General features: G+C 50.9%; 1 protein-coding gene across 6 annotated transcripts in view; it reads left to right on the forward strand.

Annotated features, from left to right (window-relative positions):
• The window catches only part of IRF8 (interferon regulatory factor 8), a 93858-nt gene that overhangs the window by 57223 nt on the left and 13976 nt on the right, over positions 1–22659 (forward strand). For 2 of the 6 annotated variants that reach the window (XM_060129654.1, XM_060129656.1), the window contains exon 2: positions 18240–18414. In XM_060129654.1, coding sequence (XP_059985637.1) covers positions 18241–18414 — 174 coding nt within the window. In that variant the 5' untranslated portion in view covers position 18240. Of the gene's footprint in view, positions 1–14627; positions 14702–16992; positions 17651–18239; positions 18415–19065; positions 19349–22659 lie in introns of those variants that run through there. The other 4 variants (XM_060129653.1, XM_060129652.1, XM_060129650.1 and 1 more) reach the window with 4 other exon arrangements.

Consider the following 22659-nt stretch of genomic DNA (forward strand, 5'->3'; position numbering starts at 1 on the left):
GGGGCCACAGTCCATGTTAGCGAGGTCAGCATCTTTGGAGCAAGATTTTTTGAGAAGTAACAGTGAGTGTCACATGTCAATAGCAAAAACAAGTCTAGAATGGATTTCAAAACATGATCCTGGAGATCCCCCTACCAACACCATCCCGCCTCCCCTGACCTCCACCCCAGGAACAATCCCAGGAGGCCTTCTGGGAGGTGGTGTGTTTGGCAGATCTTTGCATCCTTGATGATAGGCATGGCAATTACAATAACAGCCTTTCCAAGGGAGGAATTTGGAACTCAGCATCCTTGACACAATAAACACTGAATTGTAAATGGATCAACATTTGCTAGGAAGGAGTGCAAATTGAATATAAATTGAAACGGGACACTAGAAGTGTGAAACACGACAAGTGTCTTGGGATCAGTAGATAGAGTGGAAATGGATGAACAGTGGGTGATTATGAGGGACTGGGCCACATCCTTAAATCACCACTTCCTGAAGTAACCCTCAGTTTCTCCTGGTGTCAAGGGTGACCCCTGGCCCCCGATCCCTCGAGGGACTGGCCTTTAGGGAGATGGAAGGACTGCATCCTGCTGGTTTTCTATATGTTGCTGGGACACAGGCCACCACTTCCCTTTCTTTTGTGTGTGTGTGTGTGTGTGTGTGTGTGTGTGTGTGTTTTGCGGTACACGGGCCTCTCACTGTTGTGGCCTCTCCCGTTGCAGAGCACAGGCTCCGGACGCACAGGCTCAGCGGCCATGGCTCACGGGCCCAGCCGCTCCGTGGCATGTGGGATCTTCCTGGACCGGGGCACGAACTCGTGTCCCCTGCATCAGCAGGCAGACTCTCAACCACCGCGCCACCAGGGAAGCCCCACCACTTCCCTTTCTGTTCCTAGACTGTATCCATAGTGGGACGAAGAGGCAGCATATGCCCCTGACGGGCAGGCTTCTATGCAATTTTTGTTTTGGGCGATTGGAAGGATATTGGGTAGAACTTACATCAAGATAACAGTCATGGGCTTCCCTGGTTGGCACAGTGGTTAAGAATCTGCCTACCAGTGCAGGGGACATGGGTTCGAGCCCTGGTCTGGGATGATCCCACATGCCGCAGAGCAACTAAGCCCATGTACCGCAACTGCTGAGCCTGAGCTCTAGAGCCCGCGAGCCACAACTCCTGAAGCCCGGGCACCTAGAACCTGTGCTCCGCAACAAGAGAAGGCACCGCAATGAGGAGTCTGTGCACCGCAGCGAAGAGTAGCCCCCGCTCACCACAACTAGAGAAAGCCCACGTGCAGCAACGGAGACCCAACGCAGCCAAAAATAAATAAATTAAAAAGAAAAAGATAACTGGTACAGTTAACTTCTTTATTTGTAGTTCAAATGCTAAGGCTTATAAAAGGCATTTATAAAAATGGATCATGTTGTATGGATCATAACCTTTCTTTCTTTTTTTTAAATTGAAGTGTAGCTGATTTACAGTGTTGTGTTAATCTCTGCTGTACAGCAAAGTGATTCAGTTATATATATATATTCTTTTTCATATTCTTCCATTATGGTTTATCATAAGATATTGAATATAGTTTCTTGTGCTCTAAAGAAGGACCTTGTTGTTTATCCATTCTATATATAATAGTTTGCATCTGCTAATCCCAAACTGCTACTCCATCCCTCCCCCACCCCTCCCCCTTGGCAACCACAACTCTCTTGTCTATGTTGGTGAGCCTGTTTCATAGACAGATTCATTTGTGTCATATTTTAGATTCCAAATATAAGTGGTATCATATGATATTTGTCTTTCTCTTTCTGTCTTACTTCACTTAGTATGATAAGCTCTAGTTGCATCCACGTTGCTGCAAATGGCATTATTTCGTTCTTTTTTATGGCTGAGTAGTATTCCATTGTATATATGTACCACATCTTCTTTATCCATTCATCTGTCGATGGACATTTAACAACATTTCTTTTCTTTTCTTTTCTTTTTAATTAAAAAAAATTTTTTTGGTTACACCATGTGGCTTGTGGGATCTTAGTTCCCTGACCAGGGATCGAACCCACAACCTTGGCAGTGAAAGTGCAGAGTCCTAACCATTGGGCTACCAGGGAATTCCCTAACCTTTTTTTTTTCTTATAACATGTCCTTGGATATCATGGAGAAGGAGACCAAGAACCCCTAAATTTCCCTAATGACTGCTTCATCACTCATTTCAAAGATCCAGTTCCCTGGGCTTATCAGAGTCCGTTCCTAGAGTAGAATCTGAATGGCGGTGAAAGCTCTCCCTCCACCCCAAAGTACTTCCCTAAATAGATCGGCTTATGGTTTTGTCCGCATCTGTAGCCACTTTGTTTGGTTTAAGACATTAGTGGCCTCTGCTGAAAATGCAGACTTTTGTTGTCGTTTGAGAGAGTAGCCCACCAAGCTGTGGGAGAATGGGCTTTGGGCTCTGATAACCCCGGTTCTCATCCCTGGTTCACTCCCTCACCCTCTGACATTGAACAATTTATTCTGCAAAGTCTCAGTTTTTTCCTCTGAACCACAGCGTAGCACCCACCTCACAGGGGAGCTGGGAGGATTACAGGAGATAATACCTAGATCAGCACTGTCCAGTGGAAATACAACGTGATCGCTAGGCCTAATTTAAAATTTTCTCGAAGTCGCATTGAAAAACTAAAAAGAAAAAAAAAAACCCAAAACTAAAAAGAAACAGGTGAAATCAATGTTAATAATATAGTTCATTTATCCCAATAGATTCCTAATATTATCAATTCAACATGCAATCAATATAAAAAGTATTAAAGAAATAGTTTACATTCTTTTTTTCATGTACTGAATCTCCAAAATCTAGTGTGTTTTATTTTTTATTTATTTATTTTTTTTGCGGTACGCGGGCCTCTCACCGCTGTGGCCTCTCCCGTTGCGGAGCACAGGCTCCGGACGTGCAGGCTCAGCGGCCATGGCTCACGGGCCCAGCCGCTCCGCGGCATGTGGGATCTTCCCGGACCGGGGCACGAACCCGTGTCCCCTGCATCGGCAGGCGGACTCTCAACCACTGCGCCACCAGGGAAGCCCTAGTGTGTTTTACATCTCAGTTCATACCAGCCACATTTCAAACGCTCAGTGTCCATAGGTAGCTAGTGGCTGCCCTATTGGGCAAAATGGGAGTGGACAGGGCCTGGCGGTAACTGGTGCTGTGTGGACTCTTTGCTGCTCCCTTGCCGTGTGAATTTACCAGTTCCAGCTGGCCAAGCAGCTAGCACGCTTGATGGAATGTTACTTGTGTCAGTCTCCTACTGCTGGATAACAAGTTGCCAGAAACTTAGTGACTTTCAACAACACCCATTTGTCATCTTGGTTCTGTAGGTCAGAAGTCCACATGGACCCAACTGGGTTCTCTGCTCAGGGTGTCACGGGCTGCAGTCAGGGTGTCAGCGAGGCTGCGTTCTCATCTGGAGGCTCGACTAGGGAAAGCTGTGCTTCTAAGCTCGCGCAGGCTGTTGGCTGACTTTGGGTCCTTGCGGCTGTAGGACTGAGGGCCCCCGTTTCCTTGCTGGATGTCAGCCGGGACCAGTCTTTGCTCCCAGATACCACCCACATCCCTTCTTATGCTTTCCGTGTGGCCCCCTCATGCTTTGACCCTTTGACTTCCCCTTCTGCTACCAGCTGGAGAAAACGCTCTGCTTTTTAAGGGCTCGTGTGATTAGATTAGACTCACCCAGATAATCTCCCTTTCGATTCACTCAAGGTCAACCGATTTCCTTAATTACACCTGTAAAATTCCTTCTGCCATGTAACATAACATAATCAGGGTGTGAGATCTCATCACCTTCATAGCTCCAGGGATTAGGGTGGGAAACATTGGGGGCCATTCTTGGGTTCTGTCCACCCCATTACTGCAAGTGAGCCTCACTCAGTATGTGGCAGGCTCTCCTGCCCACCTGGTCTGGAGGTCACAGGAAGGGTTATGGGGTGCCTTGAGGCTGTGGCTCTCTGGAGGTGAGGAGGGGAAAGTGCTGAAGGGGATGAGGCTTCTGGAGTTTGATTTTGTGCTGACTCTGGTGATTGTTTCTGGACATTCTCTCTTTTTCTCCGAACTAACGATCTTCCCAAGTGTTTGACCAAGGTCAACGGGCGACCAGTCCTCCTGCTAAGTATGCAGACCAGGGGACACTGTGATTTGATGGTAACACTTTTAGTCCTTTTGGGTTTCTGAATGCAGTGGTGATTTTAGGGTCACTTGAATATTATCTTGACTATTTTGGAAGCAAAACAGTATTTGTTGAGAGACAGGTCATCACAATGCTTCCCCCCCCACCCCGATTATGAGGATTGGATCCCATTGTGTGGCGAGGAGTGCGGACCCACAGCAGGCTGTATAGAGTCACTGTAGGCACAGTTAGGACTTGAGCGGATCCTGGGTTGGAGGCCACCTGGGCCCCTTGAAGAGCCAGCTTTGTACCCATTCCCTGAAATAAAGGTGGCGCAGTGCTCTAGTGTCTTTTACCAGGAAGTTAAATAGAAGATGTTTAACAGAAATGTTTTGTATTTCTTTAGCCCTATTAGAAGTCATTGTTCAGGGTTTCACATTCCACCTTAGTCACTTGGCACTGAAGTTTGGAATTACATTTTAGTCTGAGTGTCCTGGGGAGGAAGCCTCAGGACCCCACTGTTTCCATGGCGGAATGCGTACATGGCTGCCAGTGACAGGTGGCCCCTCGCCGGGCCAGTGGCTCTTCTTAAGGAATTCTGATACATGGAACTTGTCTAGTTATCCGGGTTCCTGGGGTGTCTTCAGTTACCAGAGAGAGAGACGCAGAGGTCAGTAAACTGTTTTTTTTTTTTTTTTCCCAATCCTGTGCATTTCATTATATACGCATTTCAGAAACGTTCTTGATCGCTAGGGAATCTGTATCAGTTTCCTGTGGACGCTTAATGAATCACCAAAAAGTGGGGGGCTTAAAACAACAGAAATGTATTCGCTCACAGCTCTGGAGGCCGCAAGTCTGAAGTCAGGGTGTCGCAGGCTCTGGAGGGGAATTGATTCTGTGCTTTCTTTCTGGTGGCTGCCTCACCCCTGGGTGGTCCTTGGCTTGGGGCTGCTGTCACTCCCATCTCTGCTTCCCTCTGCAGTGGTGAGTCCTCTCTTCTTAGAAGGACACTCTAAATCCAGGGTTGTCTCACCTTGAGATCCTTAGCTTAATTACATCTACAAAGACCCCTTTTCCAAATAAGATCACGTTCCCAGGTCCTGGGGCTTAGCCCGGGGCCGTATCTCTTTGGCGGGATCACCATTCAACTCACTAGGGAGCCCACAGCACACTGGAAAGGGTAAGAACCCTTGTGACCTTCCTAGAGGATTACTGAGCTTTCCTGTCCAAATCTCACTTTTTCATGGTTTTTGCTGCTGTAACTTGCTTGTATTCTTGGCTTGCAAATTGAAAATAACGCCTCCCCCCACCCCCGCCCCCAAAAGAGCTTCTGAACAGGATTAAGTTATGGTGAGGACTGACCTTTTTTTTTTTTACTCTCAAACATTATCTAATCGGGAAAGCACTGAGTGGACATGAGTCAAAAATCTCTCCCACATACATCCTACAGCGTGAAACGTACTAAAGGCTTTTTTGGCAGGAGGAAACTCCCGCAGTGCTTGGGACAGCGCATCTCAGCTCCAGGCTCGTCTACTTCATGTAGCTGTCTCAAGTTCAACACCCACACTCCCTGCCACTTCTCCCGAGACACTGGAAGCCTCTGCTGGGTCGGAGCTGGCTGGAAGTCTTGTAGTTTCCAAATACCTTTCACCCACCTGACTTCAGCCTCCGGGACGCCCGACTTCTCTGCTCTCGGGTCCCAACTTAAATGTCACCTCCTCGAGGCTGTCTGCCCACCCTCTCTGTCCCGAGGTCCCTCGCGTTTTCTCTTCTCTTTTTTCTTCGTCATCCTCTCCTGATGATATCTACGTGGTGGGCAGACAGGCAACTTCAATGCCTAGGGATGACATAATTTTTAAATTTCCTCCAGTCAAAACCAGAAGAGAGAAGTGGAAAACCTTGGGTGAAAACCATGTCATTCAACAATTTAGGCAAAGTAAAATTTTGGTGATTTTAGTTTGAACATTATAATTTTTCTGAAATAGCACAGTAGCTAGAAATCGACCATACTGAGTTTGAAACGCTTCCATTCCCAGGCCCACTACTTTATGTTGGTTTTTCTTCATTTCTTTTTATTTTTTTTAATTTAATATTATTTTTTTTAATCTTTTTTTTTAATAAATTCGTTTTATTTATTTATTTGGCTGCGTTGGGTCTTCGTTTCTGTGCGAGGGCTTTCTCTGGTTGCGGCGAGCAGGGGCCCCTCTTCATCGCGGTGCGCGGGCCTCTCACTGTCGCGGCCTCTCCTGTTGCGGAGCACAGGCTCCAGACGCGCAGGCTCAGTAGTTGTGGCTCATGGGCCCAGTTGCTCCGCGGCATGTGGGATCTCCCCAGACCAGGGCTCGAACCCGTGTCCCCTGCATTGGCAGGCAGACTCGCGACCACTGGGCCACCAGGGAAGCCCATTTCTTTTTATTGAGTTAGAATGCACACGCCGTAAAAATGCACCGTTTTCAAGTGTGCCCTGCAGTGGATTTTAGCACTTTCACAAGGTTGACCCAGGTGGCATTTGGGATGCTTGGCTACTGCAGAGGCAAAGCGTTTTAAATTTTTTCTGCTGTGGAATTTGTGTAGTGTTTATTAAGGGGCACAGAATTAAAATCACATTTAAAAAAATTGAGGATATGAAAGATTATTGTTTGCTGCACAGAGTCTGTTGTGTTTGGGAGACCTGCCATGGCGGGAGGAAGGGCGACCAGGAAGGGGAGCTGCCACCCTGGAGACCCCCAGGGCCATGGCCAGGGAGACCCACTGCCCATGAAACGTTTTCTCAGTGACACTGTGTGTCCTTCTGTACTGTCGACAGCCCGCCACGAAGGTGTCGCAGAGGCTCCCTGTGATCGAGCCTGGGGACCTTCCCAAGGGACGCCTCGTCTGTGTCCCAGCCCCGCTCAGGAGCCCGCCCAGCACGCCCCCTCCCCCCAGCTCGTCCCTTACTCTCCTAGCTCGAAGGTGGACACCGCCCGTGGGGACACGCCTGTCCCCTGGCATGCTCAGTGTGTTCGTGGTGACACTGCTCTTCTACGCAGGAGGCACCTTCGGTTCCAAGAAGGACATGAGGCTTTCCACGCCCCGCCCGCCCACATGGCCCACGGGTCCCTGGCACGAGTCTTTCTCCTGCTTTGGTCTTTTCTTCCTCCACCTGTGAAAAGCCTTTCTCAACCGTTAAGACCCATTGCAAATGCTGCTTCCCCCACGAAGCCTTTCTTGCATGTTCCGGCGGGTTGGGGGTGGAGGGTTGGTGGTGGTGAGTTCCATGCAGGGGGTAAGCCCCCGCTTCCTTCACACCGGAGAACCTGCGTTTCCTCCTCCTCGGCTCCCGTTGCCTCGCTGCATCTTAGTTTCTGTGTTTGTTTGGCGGGGTGGAATGCTGCTGGCCAGCCGCCCGCCCTGCCTGATGGTCTGGAAGCACCAGGGAGGAGCTTCGTGGACAATGTTGCCGAAATTCGGCCTCTGTGCACCGGTGCTGGAGCAAATCTACGAGACAGAGTTTGGGTGAAGTAGAAATTTGCCAGGCAAAGGGGGGCCCCCGCAGCGGGCCAGCACTCTCAAGACTGTGTCCCGCCCTGGAGCGGGTAGTGAGGAGTCAAGGAGGAGGGCGTGGTCAGCTCGCGGACCTTCTTCTGATTGGCTGGTGGTGAGGTCATCGGGAGTCAGCCTCCTCAACCTGCTGGTTGCAACCGGTCTGGGGTCCACGTGCTCGTGGGCGGCACACAGTTAACTTCTTCCACTTGGTGGAGGTTTCAGTACCTGCCCAAACAGCTCCCAGGACATGGCGCAGAGTATCATCTCTAGTCCTCGAGGAGGAGCTAAAGGTCCTTGACTTTGTTTAATGGCTAAAGTATTGTTATTTTCTCTTGCTTGACTGTTTTCCTTTCTTTCTACGCTTTCTCACTTCTCTGATTAAATGTATCCTTTGACTGAAGTTTTCTACAGACCAAAGGCAGGTGGAGGACATGGTGGGGTCTATTCTGGGACGGCCTCCGAGGGTCCTGCTCTGTTACAGTGCTCTCCAAGCGCACTGCGTCTGTGTGTCCTTCTCTGTCCCTCTGGATTCCCGCCTCGCTGGCCCCACGCAGAGCCTTCTAACCACAAGTATATTTTGCTTTGAATTATCGTGATTTGTGCACCTGTCCCATCTTCCCCACTCAGTGGCCCCAGGCTTCCTCAGAGAGGACATACGGTTCCTCTTCTCCATCCCTCCTGATTACTCAGCATACCCTGCATGCGTACGTTTTCTAAACAGTGAGGTTAAAAAGTTAGTCTTGGGTGAAGGACCGAGGAAGAATTTTCTCCTCATCCTCGATGTGCCCGCCTCTGTGTTTTGGTGTGAGCGCATGGATTCCTGCTGCCTCCTTCTTTTCTTTTCTTTTTTTAAAAAACTTTTATTTATTTATGGCTGTATTGGGTCTTTGTTGCTGCGTGTGGGCTTTCTCTAGTTGTGTCAGCGGGGGCTACTCTTCGTTGCGGGGCGCGGGCTTCTCATTGCAGTGGCTTCTCTTGCCGTGGAGCACAGGCTCTAGGCGCGCAGGGTTCAGTAGTTGTGGCACGTGGGCTCAGTAGTTGTGGCTCACGAGTTCTAGAGCACAGGCTCAGTAGATGTGGTGCAAGGGCTTAGTCGCTCTGCGGCATGTGGGATCTCCGCGGACCAGGGATTGAACCCGTGTCCCCTGCATTGGCAGGTGGATTCTTAACCACTGCGCCATCAGGGAAGTCCTTCATCATCTTTTCATGTGCTTCTTGGCTCTTTGGTTAGTGCAGTGGCTGTTCAGTCTTCCTATTTTCTTTTTTAATTCAAGTATCACAATATTTATTGATGGACATGAGTATATAAAATCAGGGCAAGGGCATAACTTCGTAAGTTCAGCAGACTTGATTGCAAACTCTTATAAGAGGGACCAATTCAAATTTACCATTTGTTTTGCACCCACAAAAATGACTTCAAGGACATTAATGATCTCTCAAAACTGATCGGCTCTAGGGGCTTCCCTGGTGGTGCAGTGGTTAAGAATCCGCCTGCCAATGCTGGGGACACGGGTTCGAGTCCTGGTCCGGGAGGATCCCACATGCCGCGGAGCAACTAAGCCCGTGTGCCACAACTACTGAGCCTGAGCTCTAGAGCCTGCAAGCCACAACTACTGAGCCCATGTACCACAACTACTGAACCCTGTGCGCCTAGAGCCCGTGCTCCGCAGCAAGAGAAGCCACCTCAGTGAGAAGCCCGTGCACCGCAACGAAGAGCAGCGCCCGCTCACCACAACTAGAGGAAGCCCGCACACAGCAACGAAGACCCAACGCAGCCAAAAATAAATAAAATAAATTAAAAACACAAAAAACTGGTCAGCTTTGTGCAGTTCGATTACGTTTCTTTTAAAAAGCCTAAAGCACTTGCCCAGGCTCAAGGCTATGAAAACTTGGCACATAAAAACCCACTGGAGACAGAAGTGTACGGGCAATACACTGCTACAGCAACAACCCCCAGTTACAGCTGAGAATTTTCCCATAACAGCCAAGCGGATAATTAAACATCGCCACGACTCGAATATGAGCAAAGTGCATTCCTGTAGTAGCCACAGTTCCTATTGCGCTAACTTAAAATATCTGCAAGGATCCATGCAGTAAACTACCTCTGCCTGAGAATTTAGGATGGAATCTTTTTTCTTATTGAGTCATAGGATTTCTTTTTATGTCTGGGTGTAAGTTTTTTCCTTGGAAACGTGTGTTGGCATTATCTCCTCCCGGTTTTCGCTTGCCTCTGCACTCTGCATGCTGTCTTTTAATGAACACAAGCTCTGAATTTAATGAAGTCCAGTCTATCTAGCTTTTCTTTTCTGGTTAGTAATTTCTCTGTCCTGTTTAAGAAACAGTTGCCTACATCACTGCCATCCCCAACCCTGTTACCTTCTTGACTGTGAGCTTATTTCTTCGCAGATGTCCTGTTTCATCTGCTCTGAATTTCTGACTTACCGGCTGCCCTGACCCCATTGCAGTGATATTCTTCAAAGCCTCTCTTACCTGTGCAGGTCGGTGATCTGCTGACAGATAGACCTCTCATTACTCCCTGTTTCTTGGGCCTCTCTCTCTGGTTCTCTGAGTTGTGCCTGGTCACAGCTGCAGCGTCAGTGCCACGTCTTGCAGTTAATGACCGCCTCAGTAGTCTCGTCTCGCCGCGCCGGCGCCGTCTTAAGCGGAAACTTCAATTTAGAGTCAACACGACATGTCGAAGGGGCTCGATTCCATTAGGGTCGTCCTTTATTAGCCTCCTGTGGAAGTATGCAATCTGCAGGAATTTCCACAATTTGCGTTTCCTACGAGTTGTACTTGGAGGACACTGGGTCAGACTGGGGGAGAGGGGAAAACCAGAGGCCTCTTGAGATCCACGTGGCTGACAGAGGCGGGAGCCAGCAGGCACTGCGAAGCACGGTGGCCAATCCAGAGAGCAGATGAAATTGGGAACGTTAAAGCCCAAGAGAGGAAAAAGAGCTTCCACTCCTGCATGTTTGGTATCTGACGAAGTGAGCCTGCGTGCTGGGGCTGGGAGGACAAGGCGTTCCCAGGGGGAGAGAGACCCCTCCCTGGAAGACTCGGCACCCCACCTGATCCGGATTTACTCCCACCGTCCTCCAAAAGCTGGCCTGCAGCGGCTCCTTTGTCCTTAATTATGAGCCCCCAGCCTAGCGAAGCGCAAGAAAACTCAGCCCACCCTAGTTAATGGCAGGTAAATGCACCTGATGAATACAGCCACGGTCTCCTTTGCAAAGAGTGTCGCAGGTTTTGCATGTCAAAAGCCCCCTCAGAATTAGGAACACGTGCAGAGGAGTTAACACAGCAGGCTCGAGACTGGGGTCCCCAGAAGGGCCGCCTTCGAGGGTCGGCCCTCAGCCAGTGTCTGGGAAGGTGGATTTGGGGAGGGTCCCCCCCTCCCAGGACTGATGAGCGGCTCCCTGTGCCTAGGCCGTGTGTACAGACGGGGGTGTTGGTGCCGGACTCCTGCTGTCCTCCTGCGAGTCTGGGGTTTGGGTGCGCGTCAGGCAGAGGGTGCTCGTGTGAATGGCCCCCCGAATAAAGACCCCGCGCGCTGAAGCTCTAACGCATCCCTGATGGACGACGCTGCACACGTGCTGTCACAGCTCACGGCTGGGGGAATTTAGCGCGTCCAGTGCGACCCCACTAGAGAGGATGCTGGAGCCTGGTTCCCCCGGACTTCACCCCCCAACCCCTACCCAGCCTCTGAGCTGATCGTGCTCTGCATGCTCTCACTGTAATAGATCAGCTGTGATGACAGCGCTGTGCTGCGTCCCCGAGTCCTCCTAGCGACCCACTGAACTTGGACGTGTTCTTGGAGACCCCACCTCAGACCCCCAACTCATATATTGGAGCACAGAGATGAACAGCTGTGCTTCCAGCCCCTCTTCTGTTGCTCCGCCTGAGATCTTGCAATGAAGTTACCCTTGTTATGTAAGGCACCCCTAATTCAGTGCTGTGCTAAGTAGGGGTACTGAACCAGAATAAGATTTTACCCTTCATCTAAAGAAGCGTTCAGTGAAATAGTTCACAAAGGCTACATTAAGTCCCAAATTATGTTGGAAAGATTTCAGTGTGGCTGGAGTCTGGTGTTTTGAAAATGAGGGTCAGTGAAGGCGGGAGTAGGAAAGATGACTTGAGGTGGATGTTAAGGGTGTGGCAGGCAGAACAGTGGCCCCTAAAGACACCCACAGCCTAACCTGCGGGCCCCGGGAATATGTTACCTTACAGGGGCAAAGGGGAACACGGTTGCCGATGGAGTTAAGGTCAGCCGACCTTAAGGTGGGGAGCGTGTCCTGGCTTGTCCGGGTGGGATGTGTACAGTATATGTGCCTAAGGTAATCTCAGGGTGCTTGAATGTGGAGGAGGGCACACGGGCACACGGGTTCTTGGTACCACCACCAAGCGCCTCCGTTGTCCTGTAGATTTCCAGGGCAGGAGTCGGAGCCCTGCTGTCGGTGACTTTGGTTTTCTCAGGAGAGCTGACACCTGTCCTCTCAGCAGACACGCTGCAGAGCTCTCCTGAACCCCCCTTGCTATGCTTGGGCTTGGAAAGTGTGAAGGGAGAGGTGGGGACTCGAAAGTGGAAACACTGTCTCCTAGGAAAGCTTTTCACCAGTTCCCTTCCCTAGTCGCCAACCTGCCCCAACCCACAGAGCTCACTCAGTCCCCACTAATCCTAAGAGGCAAGAATGATTAGGTTGACCCGTAGGGAACTGTCCTTTCTGTAGATGGAAAAACAGTTGAATATTGGTGATTTCATACCGTTTAACATAATATTATCAACAACGCCATTACATGGATGAGGAAACTGAGGCTTAGGAAGGTTAAGTCATTTGCTCAAGGTCACACATTTAGTGAGTCAGGGCACGTAGACTTGAACAGGGGCCTGACTCCAGAACGTGCTGTTCTAAGTGTGGTGACAGGCTGCTGTCTCCAGAAGGGGGTCCTGCTGGACGATGGGGAGAGAGAAGGCTGGGAGAGCACGGTTTTCAGACGCCAGGACGAGCACCTGGACCTGCCGTGGCAGCCACGGGGAAACCAGTGTACGACGGAGAGGCTCAAGCTGGGGGAGCGAAGAGTAGGATAAACAGGGACGTGAGGTGGAGGCAGGAAGGGGAGTGAGTCTGCTGCTGCGGAAATCAGGATGAGCTCTCCCACGAGTGGGAGATGCTGGAGGTAACTGAAGAGGAAGGAGTGACCAGGGGTACTTTGTTGTTTGCGTTTCCTGTCCTTGGCACTGCCTCTAGCGCACAGTAGTGGCTCGATAAGTGCTCATTGCATAAGGGCAGAGCTAAGCAGATAAGGTCAGCAGTTGTTCCCAGCAGCGAGGAATTACCCCGTTGAAAATACAGGGTTTCAGGAGCAGCTGTAATGCAAGCCAGGGTGCTGTGAACAGTTCCTGTCATGTATATAGTGACACCTACTGCCAATAATATATGCTGGGACCCTTCCACCAACTTCTCTATACTTGTTGCTCTTATCTTTTCACTTAAGTGGCGCGTTGAGCGGAAATTTGATCACACATCATTGTGCAGTGGACAGCGTTTATAGGTTAGTAAATCTGGGTAGGCTTAAGGGGCACATAGGTGGAAAGAGGTGAGGATAAACGTACATACAGGCTGTTGTAAGAACTTCTGAGTTCAGGCTGCTTATCCCCCATCATAACAAACATATCAAAATACTCCCACATTGTCTAAATACTCTTAAAGAATTTAAGCTTTAAAAAAATAGTTTTCACTGGAAATTATTTGGCAATGGGGTACTCATTTAATTTATGATTGCCATGACTGCCTGGGAATCATGGTATTAGGAAATTCTTACCAAGTGATTTCTAACTCACACATGGTTTTCAAATATAATGACATGTTTATCAATAAATTACAGTTATGACGTTGACGTTATATTTCAGGGATCTTTCTTTGAATATTTATTCACTTCAGATTTGCAGTGTATTTTTTTGCATTTGGGGCCTAATAAAATTTCTTTTTCAGTCCCACACCTTTTCATAGGTCCTTGAAAAGCCTAATGAAAAAAATGGCCCAATGAACACTGCTGCTTGTGTATGATTCACCAACTAGGCATAAAAGTCAATGAAGAATCTCGCTTTTCTCTATTCTAAGGCTACCCCAGAACAGAACATGGGAAAACAAGTCTTCTTTTCATTTCCAGGACTTTGTTTCTCATTTCTGTTCCCCCACTCCACTCCCATGTTTGCAGTAAGTGCCCGCTGACATGCAGGAGAGGCTGGACGCTGACACAGATACACAGGGGACCCTTCTCAACACAACCCATGTTTTCTGGGGAAGAGAATTTATGATGAAAATTTCCCTAGTTGGACATTCTAGCCTTAACAGCTAGACACTGCCGCTTTTATTTCCCATGTTCAGAGGGCAGTGGTTTCAGACACGTCTTCAGCTGGCCCACAGCAGCTCCAGGAACTTCGGCCACACTAGCAGAGATGGTGGTGGCGCGGGAGCCACACTGCGGGGACCCCTGGCCGCGTGCAGCACCGACCTCGGGGCCCCTACCATCCCAGCCTTGACCTGCGCTGTCAGACCTCCACCTCGGCCCCGACCTCGGCCAGCTGACACCCACCATCCACCGCACAGCCCTGACCTCCGCCATCTGACCCCCTGCCTCAGCCCCAACTGGCCTGACTTACGCCATCTGGTACCCACCATCCGCCCTAACCTTGACCTGGGCCGACGGACGGCCCCCGCGGCCCTCGGGAATTCCTGCGGACACTCCCGGGACCCCCGGAACGAACCCCGGAAGACTCGCGGACCGTTCGGCCGCCGACGCCTCCGAGCAAAGTGATTTCTCGGAAAGCCGAACGCTTCGAAGAAGGCGGGCCAGGCGCGGCGCTCCCATTGGGCGGCCCCTCCCGCCCTTCCGCGCCTATTGGCCGGCACGGCCGTCGCTCTGCGCGCCGGGCCCGCCCCCGGCCTTAAATTAGCGCGGGCGCCCGGGGCCGCGGCGCATCTCCGGAGCTCGGCGGCGGGCGTGGGAACGCGGGCGGCGGCAGACGGTTGGCGGCGGCGCAGGTGGGCGGCTGGCTGGAGCACCAGGGGCGCGGACGGCGGGCTGGGGGTCCTGGGCCGGGGGCGCAGGTGGGCCTGGGGCGCGGGCGGCGGCGGGCGGCGCAGGTGGGCCCGGGGCCTGGGGCGCGGACGGCGGGAGGCGGCGCAGGTAGGCGGTGGGCTGGGAGCTCGGGCCGGGGGCGCGGACGTCGGCTGGCGCGGAGGCAGCGGCCGTGCAGTCTTGGTCTGTTTTCTCTCTCCTCGTTTTCTCCTGAATCCGAACCGAGCATCCAGGTGCGGCTGCTCCCAGAGATTGGCTGATGCTTTAAATAATCTCGTTTTTCTTAAAATCTGGTTTGCACGGAAAATTTTAGAATGGCTCGTACAAAGCGGGGAAATATTGACCCCCTTGTTATAAGACCTGCTCCTTTCCCGCTCAAATCCTGCTCTTGGAACCGGGCTGGAGTCATAACTGTGAAACTGCCTCTTGTCCAGCCGCGCTGGTGGGGTTAGATTGTGAAGCGGGGCGGGCTGGATTTTTAAATTCTCATCGATGACAAGTAAGATTTCTGAGTGCGGGTGGAGGTACTTTGCTTCCGTAATAGCCCGGTCGTTCCTGGCAAGAAAGTCTCCTTAGGGCTCACGGTTAAAAGAGCATTTTGGTGTAACATGAGCCCCAGGGCAAAGGGCAGACTTTTCTAAGGTGAGGTGTGCTCCTTACCCAGAGCGGCGGAGTGCTTTGTGGATGGAAACTAGAGACTGGATTTTCCAGAGTTTAAACTACCCCCCAGCGTACGAGGGATGTAACCCACCTTTTCTGAAAGCCAAGTTAGGAGCCAGCCCTTGAATGACAGTCCTTTTAGATTATGCAGTTTCCTCTCGAGAGAATTGGGAGAGGTTTAGGTATTTCAGCAAGATTGGAACCAGAAGGAGAAATGGCTTTTGTGCTTTGGGTCTTATGGGTGTCCGGGGCAAATGACCAGGCGCCCTGAGAGACGTGGGGAAGGTGAGTCCTGCACCTGCACCACCTCTCAGGCCCTTCCTGGAATCCGGGTTGGGTGGGCCCAGGGCAGCCTCTTATCACCTCCTGCCTGGGAAGCCTGATCCCCGGCCGATTTATAGCTAATGCAGATTAGCTCCAGATAGGACTTGGCCATAAAGAGAATTATTACCTAAAAATCAAGGAAGAGGAAGTTTTAAACATGTGACTGGGCTTATAAACGTTTCCTGGCTCTGTATTTGGTGGGATTTTGTTAGTGTTCGGTAAATCGTTATGGATCACACTGTAAGAGAATCTTAGGCTTTTAATGCCACTTAGAATCTTGGGGGGGGGGTTTCGGTGACAATTCAGGTGAGCTGTCCATGTGCTGAGATCCTCTCACTTAACCGTGGCTTTTCTCTGCAGGGTGAGTAAAATGAGATCCTGCTGGGGGCCTTGGAGCTTGGGATGTCTCTCTGGGCCTCAGAGTTTTGTCTTTTGAATGAAGCGGGGGCTGGATTAGATGATTTCTAGAGTATTTTCATGTTCTCTGACTCACTCTTCCTCTCAATGCCATTCTCTTACCTTTTTTTTTTTTCTTCTTATAAATCACCACGAGATTCGTCCTTAACAGTTTGGGGGTTATGAATCCGTTAGAAATCCTGATGAGAAGGTGTTGACCTGCTTTCTAGAAAAATGCCTGTACAAACGAAACTTTGCTTTTTATTTCAGGAGGCTCCTGGAGCACGGACTCCAGTTTATGGACTTTGTACTAAGGGGGTGAGCAAAGTGCTAACGAGTGGGGACATTTCATTTAATCGACAGATGCACAGACACCAGCCTTCTTTTGTGTTCTGACCCCTTTCGCCCTCCTCCACACAGCTCCTTCCTCAAGTGAGGGGAGATGCTCCATCTTTCCTCCAGGAAAGCCCAGTGGGAATCTCTGCCCTGCCAAGTTATTTTCTGGGGTGCGTGGCGGTGTTGTTTCATCTCTCTCACCAGGTGTCCCTCCCACATCTGTCCCTTCCAGTTTATAAACACGAGGGACTGTTTTCAAATTCTGGGACTTCTGAGATCCATGCACTTTGCCGATGAGGAGCCTCAGAGAGATGGTCAGGTGACTTTCCCAAGGGCTAGTTAGAGAAAAGCCTTCGCTGGGGTCTACAATTTCCAAATTGAAGTCTAGTTCCCATTTCACACGCTTCACTCCTTTTGAATCCACAAATGGGCAGCTGGAGTTAATTGGATGAAAAAGTTACAGGTGGCGCTCATGGGCCCTCACCTCCTCTCCTGCTACCTGGGACCTGGACCCCTTCTCCGACCGCATAGCCATCTGTGGGGTGGCTGGAGTGTCCAAAACACACACACACTTCTTGCTTTACGGACCAGGATGGCTCTGGATGTGACCGTGTTCTTAGGGACGTTATGTCTTGTCACTGGTGATTGTTTCAAATTCGTTGGCCCGAAGCGGTCACATTTTAATCGGAAGAACTGAAATGCTGATTTTTTTGGGGTGGGCGTCTGTCCAACCGCCTAGGGGATTTCCACCCTGTTCTTGTAAACGTGGGCTGTGAGTCGATACGGCACGGTCGCGCTCTCTTTCTCTGTGCTGTTGGGAAAGCTGTCTGCTCTGGCTAGAATGTTCTTCCCAAGGGTGTCTTTGGGCGCCCGGGGTGTTGAGGCCCCCAGATTCTTGTGCATTCTGGGAGAGGCTAGCTTTGCTCTGTTCTGTCACTGCGGTTTTTTTCCTCACTCTTGTCCTCTATCTCCCAGTTTGTCATAAGAGTTCCTGAGGAGGAAAGTTGGGACAGTAGTAACATGTGTTGTTTAAAGAGAATCTTCTCAGGTCCAGGCACTGTGTGAGGTGCTGTGTATGTGTCGTCTGAGTCCTCACCATGACAACGCCCGGTATCTGCACTTATCCTGGTGTGTCAGCCAGCGTACCTGACACTCCGAGGTTAAATGACGATCCAGGCTCACCCAGCTGAGAGATGGTGAGACCTGAATGGGACCCCAGCTTGGTCCCATTCCCAAACCAGCTGTGAAGGGGCAATCTAGAAGGGATAGCCTCGAGGATTTCTTGTTTCTCGGAGAGCACAAATGTCATGTTTGCTCACGCATGCTGGTCCAGTGGGGCATTAAGTCATGGAATTGGCTCTCAGAGCGATGGACTGCTCATTGAGGGCACCTGAAAAGGTGAAAGTGATTTCCCCCATCTCCTGCTAAAAATGGAACGATGAGTGATGCTCTCAGATGCGGCTGTGTTTGCGTGAAACAGAACAGGGGGTGAAAGCTGGAAAGAGCACAGCCAGAGCCTTAGTTGGGGCCACATCTGTGAGGCACAGCTGCAGATTTCCCAGCGAGCTTTCAGTTTCCATTCGGGGTTGGAGGCCCTGGAAGCCGGCATTGTCTTCTCACAGCAGGTGGCCCGGAGTTCCTGGATCCACGGGTTTCCCCCAAGCTGGCACCTGTGTCGTGATCCTCTGATTTTCCTGTTAGCAGTGCTTGGCTGTTGAGTACCTGGGGTGCTGTGAGTAATTAGACGGCTATGTAATTTCACAGGCTATGTTTTCTCTTTCCAAGGATGTGTGACCGCAACGGCGGCCGGCGGCTGCGGCAATGGCTGATTGAGCAGATCGACAGTACCATGTACCCAGGGCTGATCTGGGAGAACGACGAGAAGAGCATGTTCCGGATCCCTTGGAAACACGCTGGCAAACAGGATTACAACCAGGAAGTGGACGCCTCCATCTTCAAGGTAGTGGCTTGGCCTCCCTGCCACATCGTGAGCTCCTGGTGCAGCTGTTGAGTGATTGATGTCTTGCTTATTTGCTTGAAAGTTAATCCAGTTTTTTTTAAAACAAATGAGTGCCGAATGTGTCTCAAAAAATATAGTAGGTGATTGTACACCTGTCATACGATTTAACCACTTTCCCGGTATGTTGTATATTGTTGGCATTTTCCGATGAGGAAAACAGAGCACTTTCTTCCCTTGCGCTACCATTTCTTTTGCATGAGGACTGGCAAACACAGAGAGAAAATACTTCTTTTACACTGAGACCTTTTCCCCGGGGCTGCCCCCTAAATTCCATTTAGAATTCTAGGAAAGGTTTAATTCTTCATTCTTTCAGAGGTGCTACTTCTGCTTGGCAGTGTAGGGTCAGCTCAGATGAGAGAGACACCATCTGTCATCACTTCTGGGACCAGGTCATGTGGGTGTCCTGAACCTGCAGCTGGTGTCTAAAACTAGTCCACTTCCCTTGAGAATCATCAGTACCCCAAGCATGGAGCGAGCTGCTGTGTAGTTCCACCACGTGCACTGAGACAGCAGCACTGACTGAGAGTTTGCTCTGTGCGAGGCCCAGCCGCACGTGTTTGATTTGTTTTCCTCTCACACAATCCTATGCAGTAGGTGCCGTTCCTGTCCTTGTTCTGTAGAGGCTCCAAGAGGAGATGTGACTTGTCCAAGATCTCCCAGCTCTTGGATGATGGAGCCAGTGTTTGAACCCAGGCATCCCAGCCGTGAGCCCAGGCTCCCAACCCCTAGCCGTACCCATCACCTAGATCCAGGCAGAGGAGCCAGGGCGTCCCAGCTCTGCAGCCCAGCCGGGTCATCAGAATCCCCCATCGGTCATCAGGGTCACAGAAGTGCGGGCTCCGCCCCTTGGGAGACTTGGAGCCCTAGGTCCAAGGTGAGGCCAGGCCTCCATGTTTGCAAACAGACATATCAGAGGTGATCCGACTCCGAATCTGGGTTGCAAACTGCTGCTATATGTGCTTGTCGTGTGGGCATTTGGGGGCCAGAGTCCAGGAGGGGAGAGTGAGTGAGTGTGGGAAGGAGCCAGGAGGCTGAGCAGGGTGTGGGGGGCGCAGAGCCAGACCCCAGGCGTGCATGAGTGAGGGGAGCAAAGGCCTGCAGGACCCCAGCACAGCACTGGACCCTTAGCTGGGACGACTGTCCCCAACACAGCCAAAATGACAGAGATTATTATACCTTGGCCCCAGAGCAGAGCACTGATAGGTCAGAGCTGGCTTGTGAGGCATTTCAGTCCTTCACGTCTCTGCCTGGTGTTGCAGGGGGGCTGCACGTCTCAGCACTTCTGTTACCGTGCCGCGCGGGTCACAGCTCTTTGACAGTCTGATGCCAGTTGCCTGCCCCTCCACGAAAAGGGGGCGCGTGCGGACGTTCTGCGCTTACCTTCAGGGGGCTCTCGTGGCCTGGACATCCATCCGGCAGGCTTCTTCCCTTCAGGGAGCCCCGGTCGGGAGCCTGGGCCCTGCTCATGCCTCCTTTCTCCTCCTTGGTGGCCTCGTGGATTCCTCTCTCGGAGAAGCGTTTTGCCTTTGGCATCTCGGGGAATTTCTCTTGGGAACGGCTCCGTCTAAATTTTAATATTGCCCAAGGTCCAGCCAGTCGATTGGGAATTCTCGATCATAGATGGCTGTGAGCCGGGGCTCCGCCACCCGGGGCCAGATTGTTCCTTGTGTGGGTCCATCTCGTGCACCTAAGAGGGTGTTAGCGGCATCCTGGCCTTGACCTTCTAGATGCCAGTAGCACCCTCTGCCCCACTGTGACGACAAAAAATGCCTCTGACATTGCCAGACGCCCCCCTCCCCTTTGAGAAGCCTGCTAGGAGTGGACTGTGGCCAGGATGAACAGATTGAAGCAGAGGCGTGGGGGGCTAAGGGCACAGTTGGAGGCTGACAGTCAGTAAAACTGCTTCAGGAGGGGACTGGGGGCGAGACCAGTGGCTGCGCAGCCCTGCTTGTGGCTTGCCGGCGGAGATGCAGGCCTCTCCTTTCACCCTGCTCCCGCTTTGCTCTGGGGGGTAATGAAATAGAGCCCCAGATTTATACATCTTATGCAATGTTCTTCATGGCCGTTTCAACAGCGTTGAGAAAAATGTGCAAGATTCCCAATGTTTCCGTTGATTACGCAGTCCCTCAGTGTGGCAATCTGAAATGAGTCTACAATCTCGGCAGGAATGGGGGCGGGAGGGAGACCAGGCGCCCACCCAGAGCTGGGCGGCCACCCGAAGGGTGACATCCTGGGCTGGTGGACATGCACGTGGCGGAAGACCTGTCTGGCCTGTCCCCAAGTGGTGCTTACTTCCATCCACCAAGGGGCACGTCTCTGCCCTGTCCACCAACAGAGCTCTGCTGTTGGAAGAAGCCAGCAGTCAGGCCTTGAGCCATCTTGGGGATTTTCTGTTTAAGTAGAGAACCTTTTGTTGCAAACATTCAAAGCAAACCTTTCAAAAATGTATGAGTTAAGAGAAAAAAAATGAGCCTGCTTTCTTGACTTAGGGATCGTAAGAAGCCACTTACACCAGAGAATCCTTCATTGTCTGCAGGTGTCATCGTGAGGGCAGCTTCGCGGTGTGGACCAGAGACAGGAGATTGAAAAAGACATTAGCTCATTTTGTATTATCCCTGACTGTATGATGAGGCCCTGATATCAGCTCATACTTATTCTTAAAAAAGTATTTTGCCTCCTTTTCATAAAGTTGAGGGGGAAGATCTAGTTAACTGAGGGTTACGACTCGTTAATTTTTCTGCCATTGACCAGGCTTTTGACAGGCCTGAATAAATTAGAACGTACTTCGTAGCAGATATTTCCAATTCAGCAGGCCTTCGAGGAAGAAAATCGCATTTGACTTTTAAAGCACAAAATGAGACGGTAATGTTTGTTTTCTGTTGTTTTTAAATTTTACTGAAGTGTAGTTGATTTACAGTGTTGTGTTAATTTCTGCTGCACAGCAAAGTGACTCAGTTATACATATATATATTCTTTTTTATATTCTTTTCCATTTTCGTTTATCACAGGAAATTGAATATAGTTCCCAGTGCTCTACAGTAGGGCCTCGTTTCTTACCCATTCTGTATTTAATAGTTTGCATCTGCTAATCCCAAACTCCCAATCATCCCTCCCCCTTGGCAACCACAAGTCTGTTCTCTATGAGACAATAATGTTAAATGGGGAAGAGCCGGTGGTCCCGGGTTTAACGCTGGCTGCTGACCAGTGCAGAGCAGCGCACGGACAGGGGAGACGTAGGTTCTGGTGTATTCTGAGCCGCTGCGTGGCTGTTGACGGGCCTCAGATCCCTCTGTTCTGTCTAGCATTTACTCTTGAAGAGCCCTGAGAGGTCACCCAGGTAAGCTGGTATTTTCGAGCTGGCCAGAGAGCCCTGCGAGGGCTCAGGGCAGGCTGGCGGTGGGGCACCCGATGCAGCCCGGTGCACGTCCTGACTGTGGGGCCCCTGCCTTGCTCTCTGGATCTGGCTTTCCTGATGGGGTGAGCGTGAGCTTTGAATGGACAAGTGCCCACGGCAGTGCCCCGTGGGCTGTGCAGCTCTGGATACACCCCAGCCGGCCTAATATGGCCCCCAAATCCACGGTCTTCCAGTCCCATTGGTAACGCGGATTACCAGCTCAGTGGTTCTCAAATGAGGATGCGCGTGAGTCATGATAGTACTTCCTTAGGGGACAGTTGGTGGTGTCTGGAGATGTTCTGGGTGTCACAGCGGGGAGAGGGGATGCTACTGACAGTAGTGGGTAGACGCCAGGGATGCTGCTGGACCTCCCAGCATGCCCAGGATGGCCCCCACCGCGAAGAGTGATCCAGCCCCAAACGTCATTAGCGCCAGGTGGAGAAACCGCATTTAACGTAAATGCACGTTTGAAATTACCGTTCAGTGTGTACACAGTTTACACTTAAATTTCTATGAAAAACATAAATCAGTGCTTGGTCTGTGACGCAGTTAATAAACGAAGAGAAAAAGAGGGAAAAGGCTTGAAAGCCATTTACTTTTAAACATGTTTCTAAAGGGGAGTCCGGCGTCTGTGAGGAGGAAGTGACTGCGCGTGCTCACTAGTATGAGTAAGGGCGCTTCTCCGGTTCCTTGACCTCGGGTAAGACTGCAGACTCTGAGCTTAGGGCGGCAGCTGAGCAGAGAGCACAGGCACTGAACTTGTCTTACATCGGGGGAAAAGCCAGGGCGAT

This window comes from Lagenorhynchus albirostris, chromosome 19 (assembly GCF_949774975.1).
Source record: "Lagenorhynchus albirostris chromosome 19, mLagAlb1.1, whole genome shotgun sequence".
NCBI lineage: Eukaryota > Metazoa > Chordata > Mammalia > Artiodactyla > Delphinidae > Lagenorhynchus > Lagenorhynchus albirostris.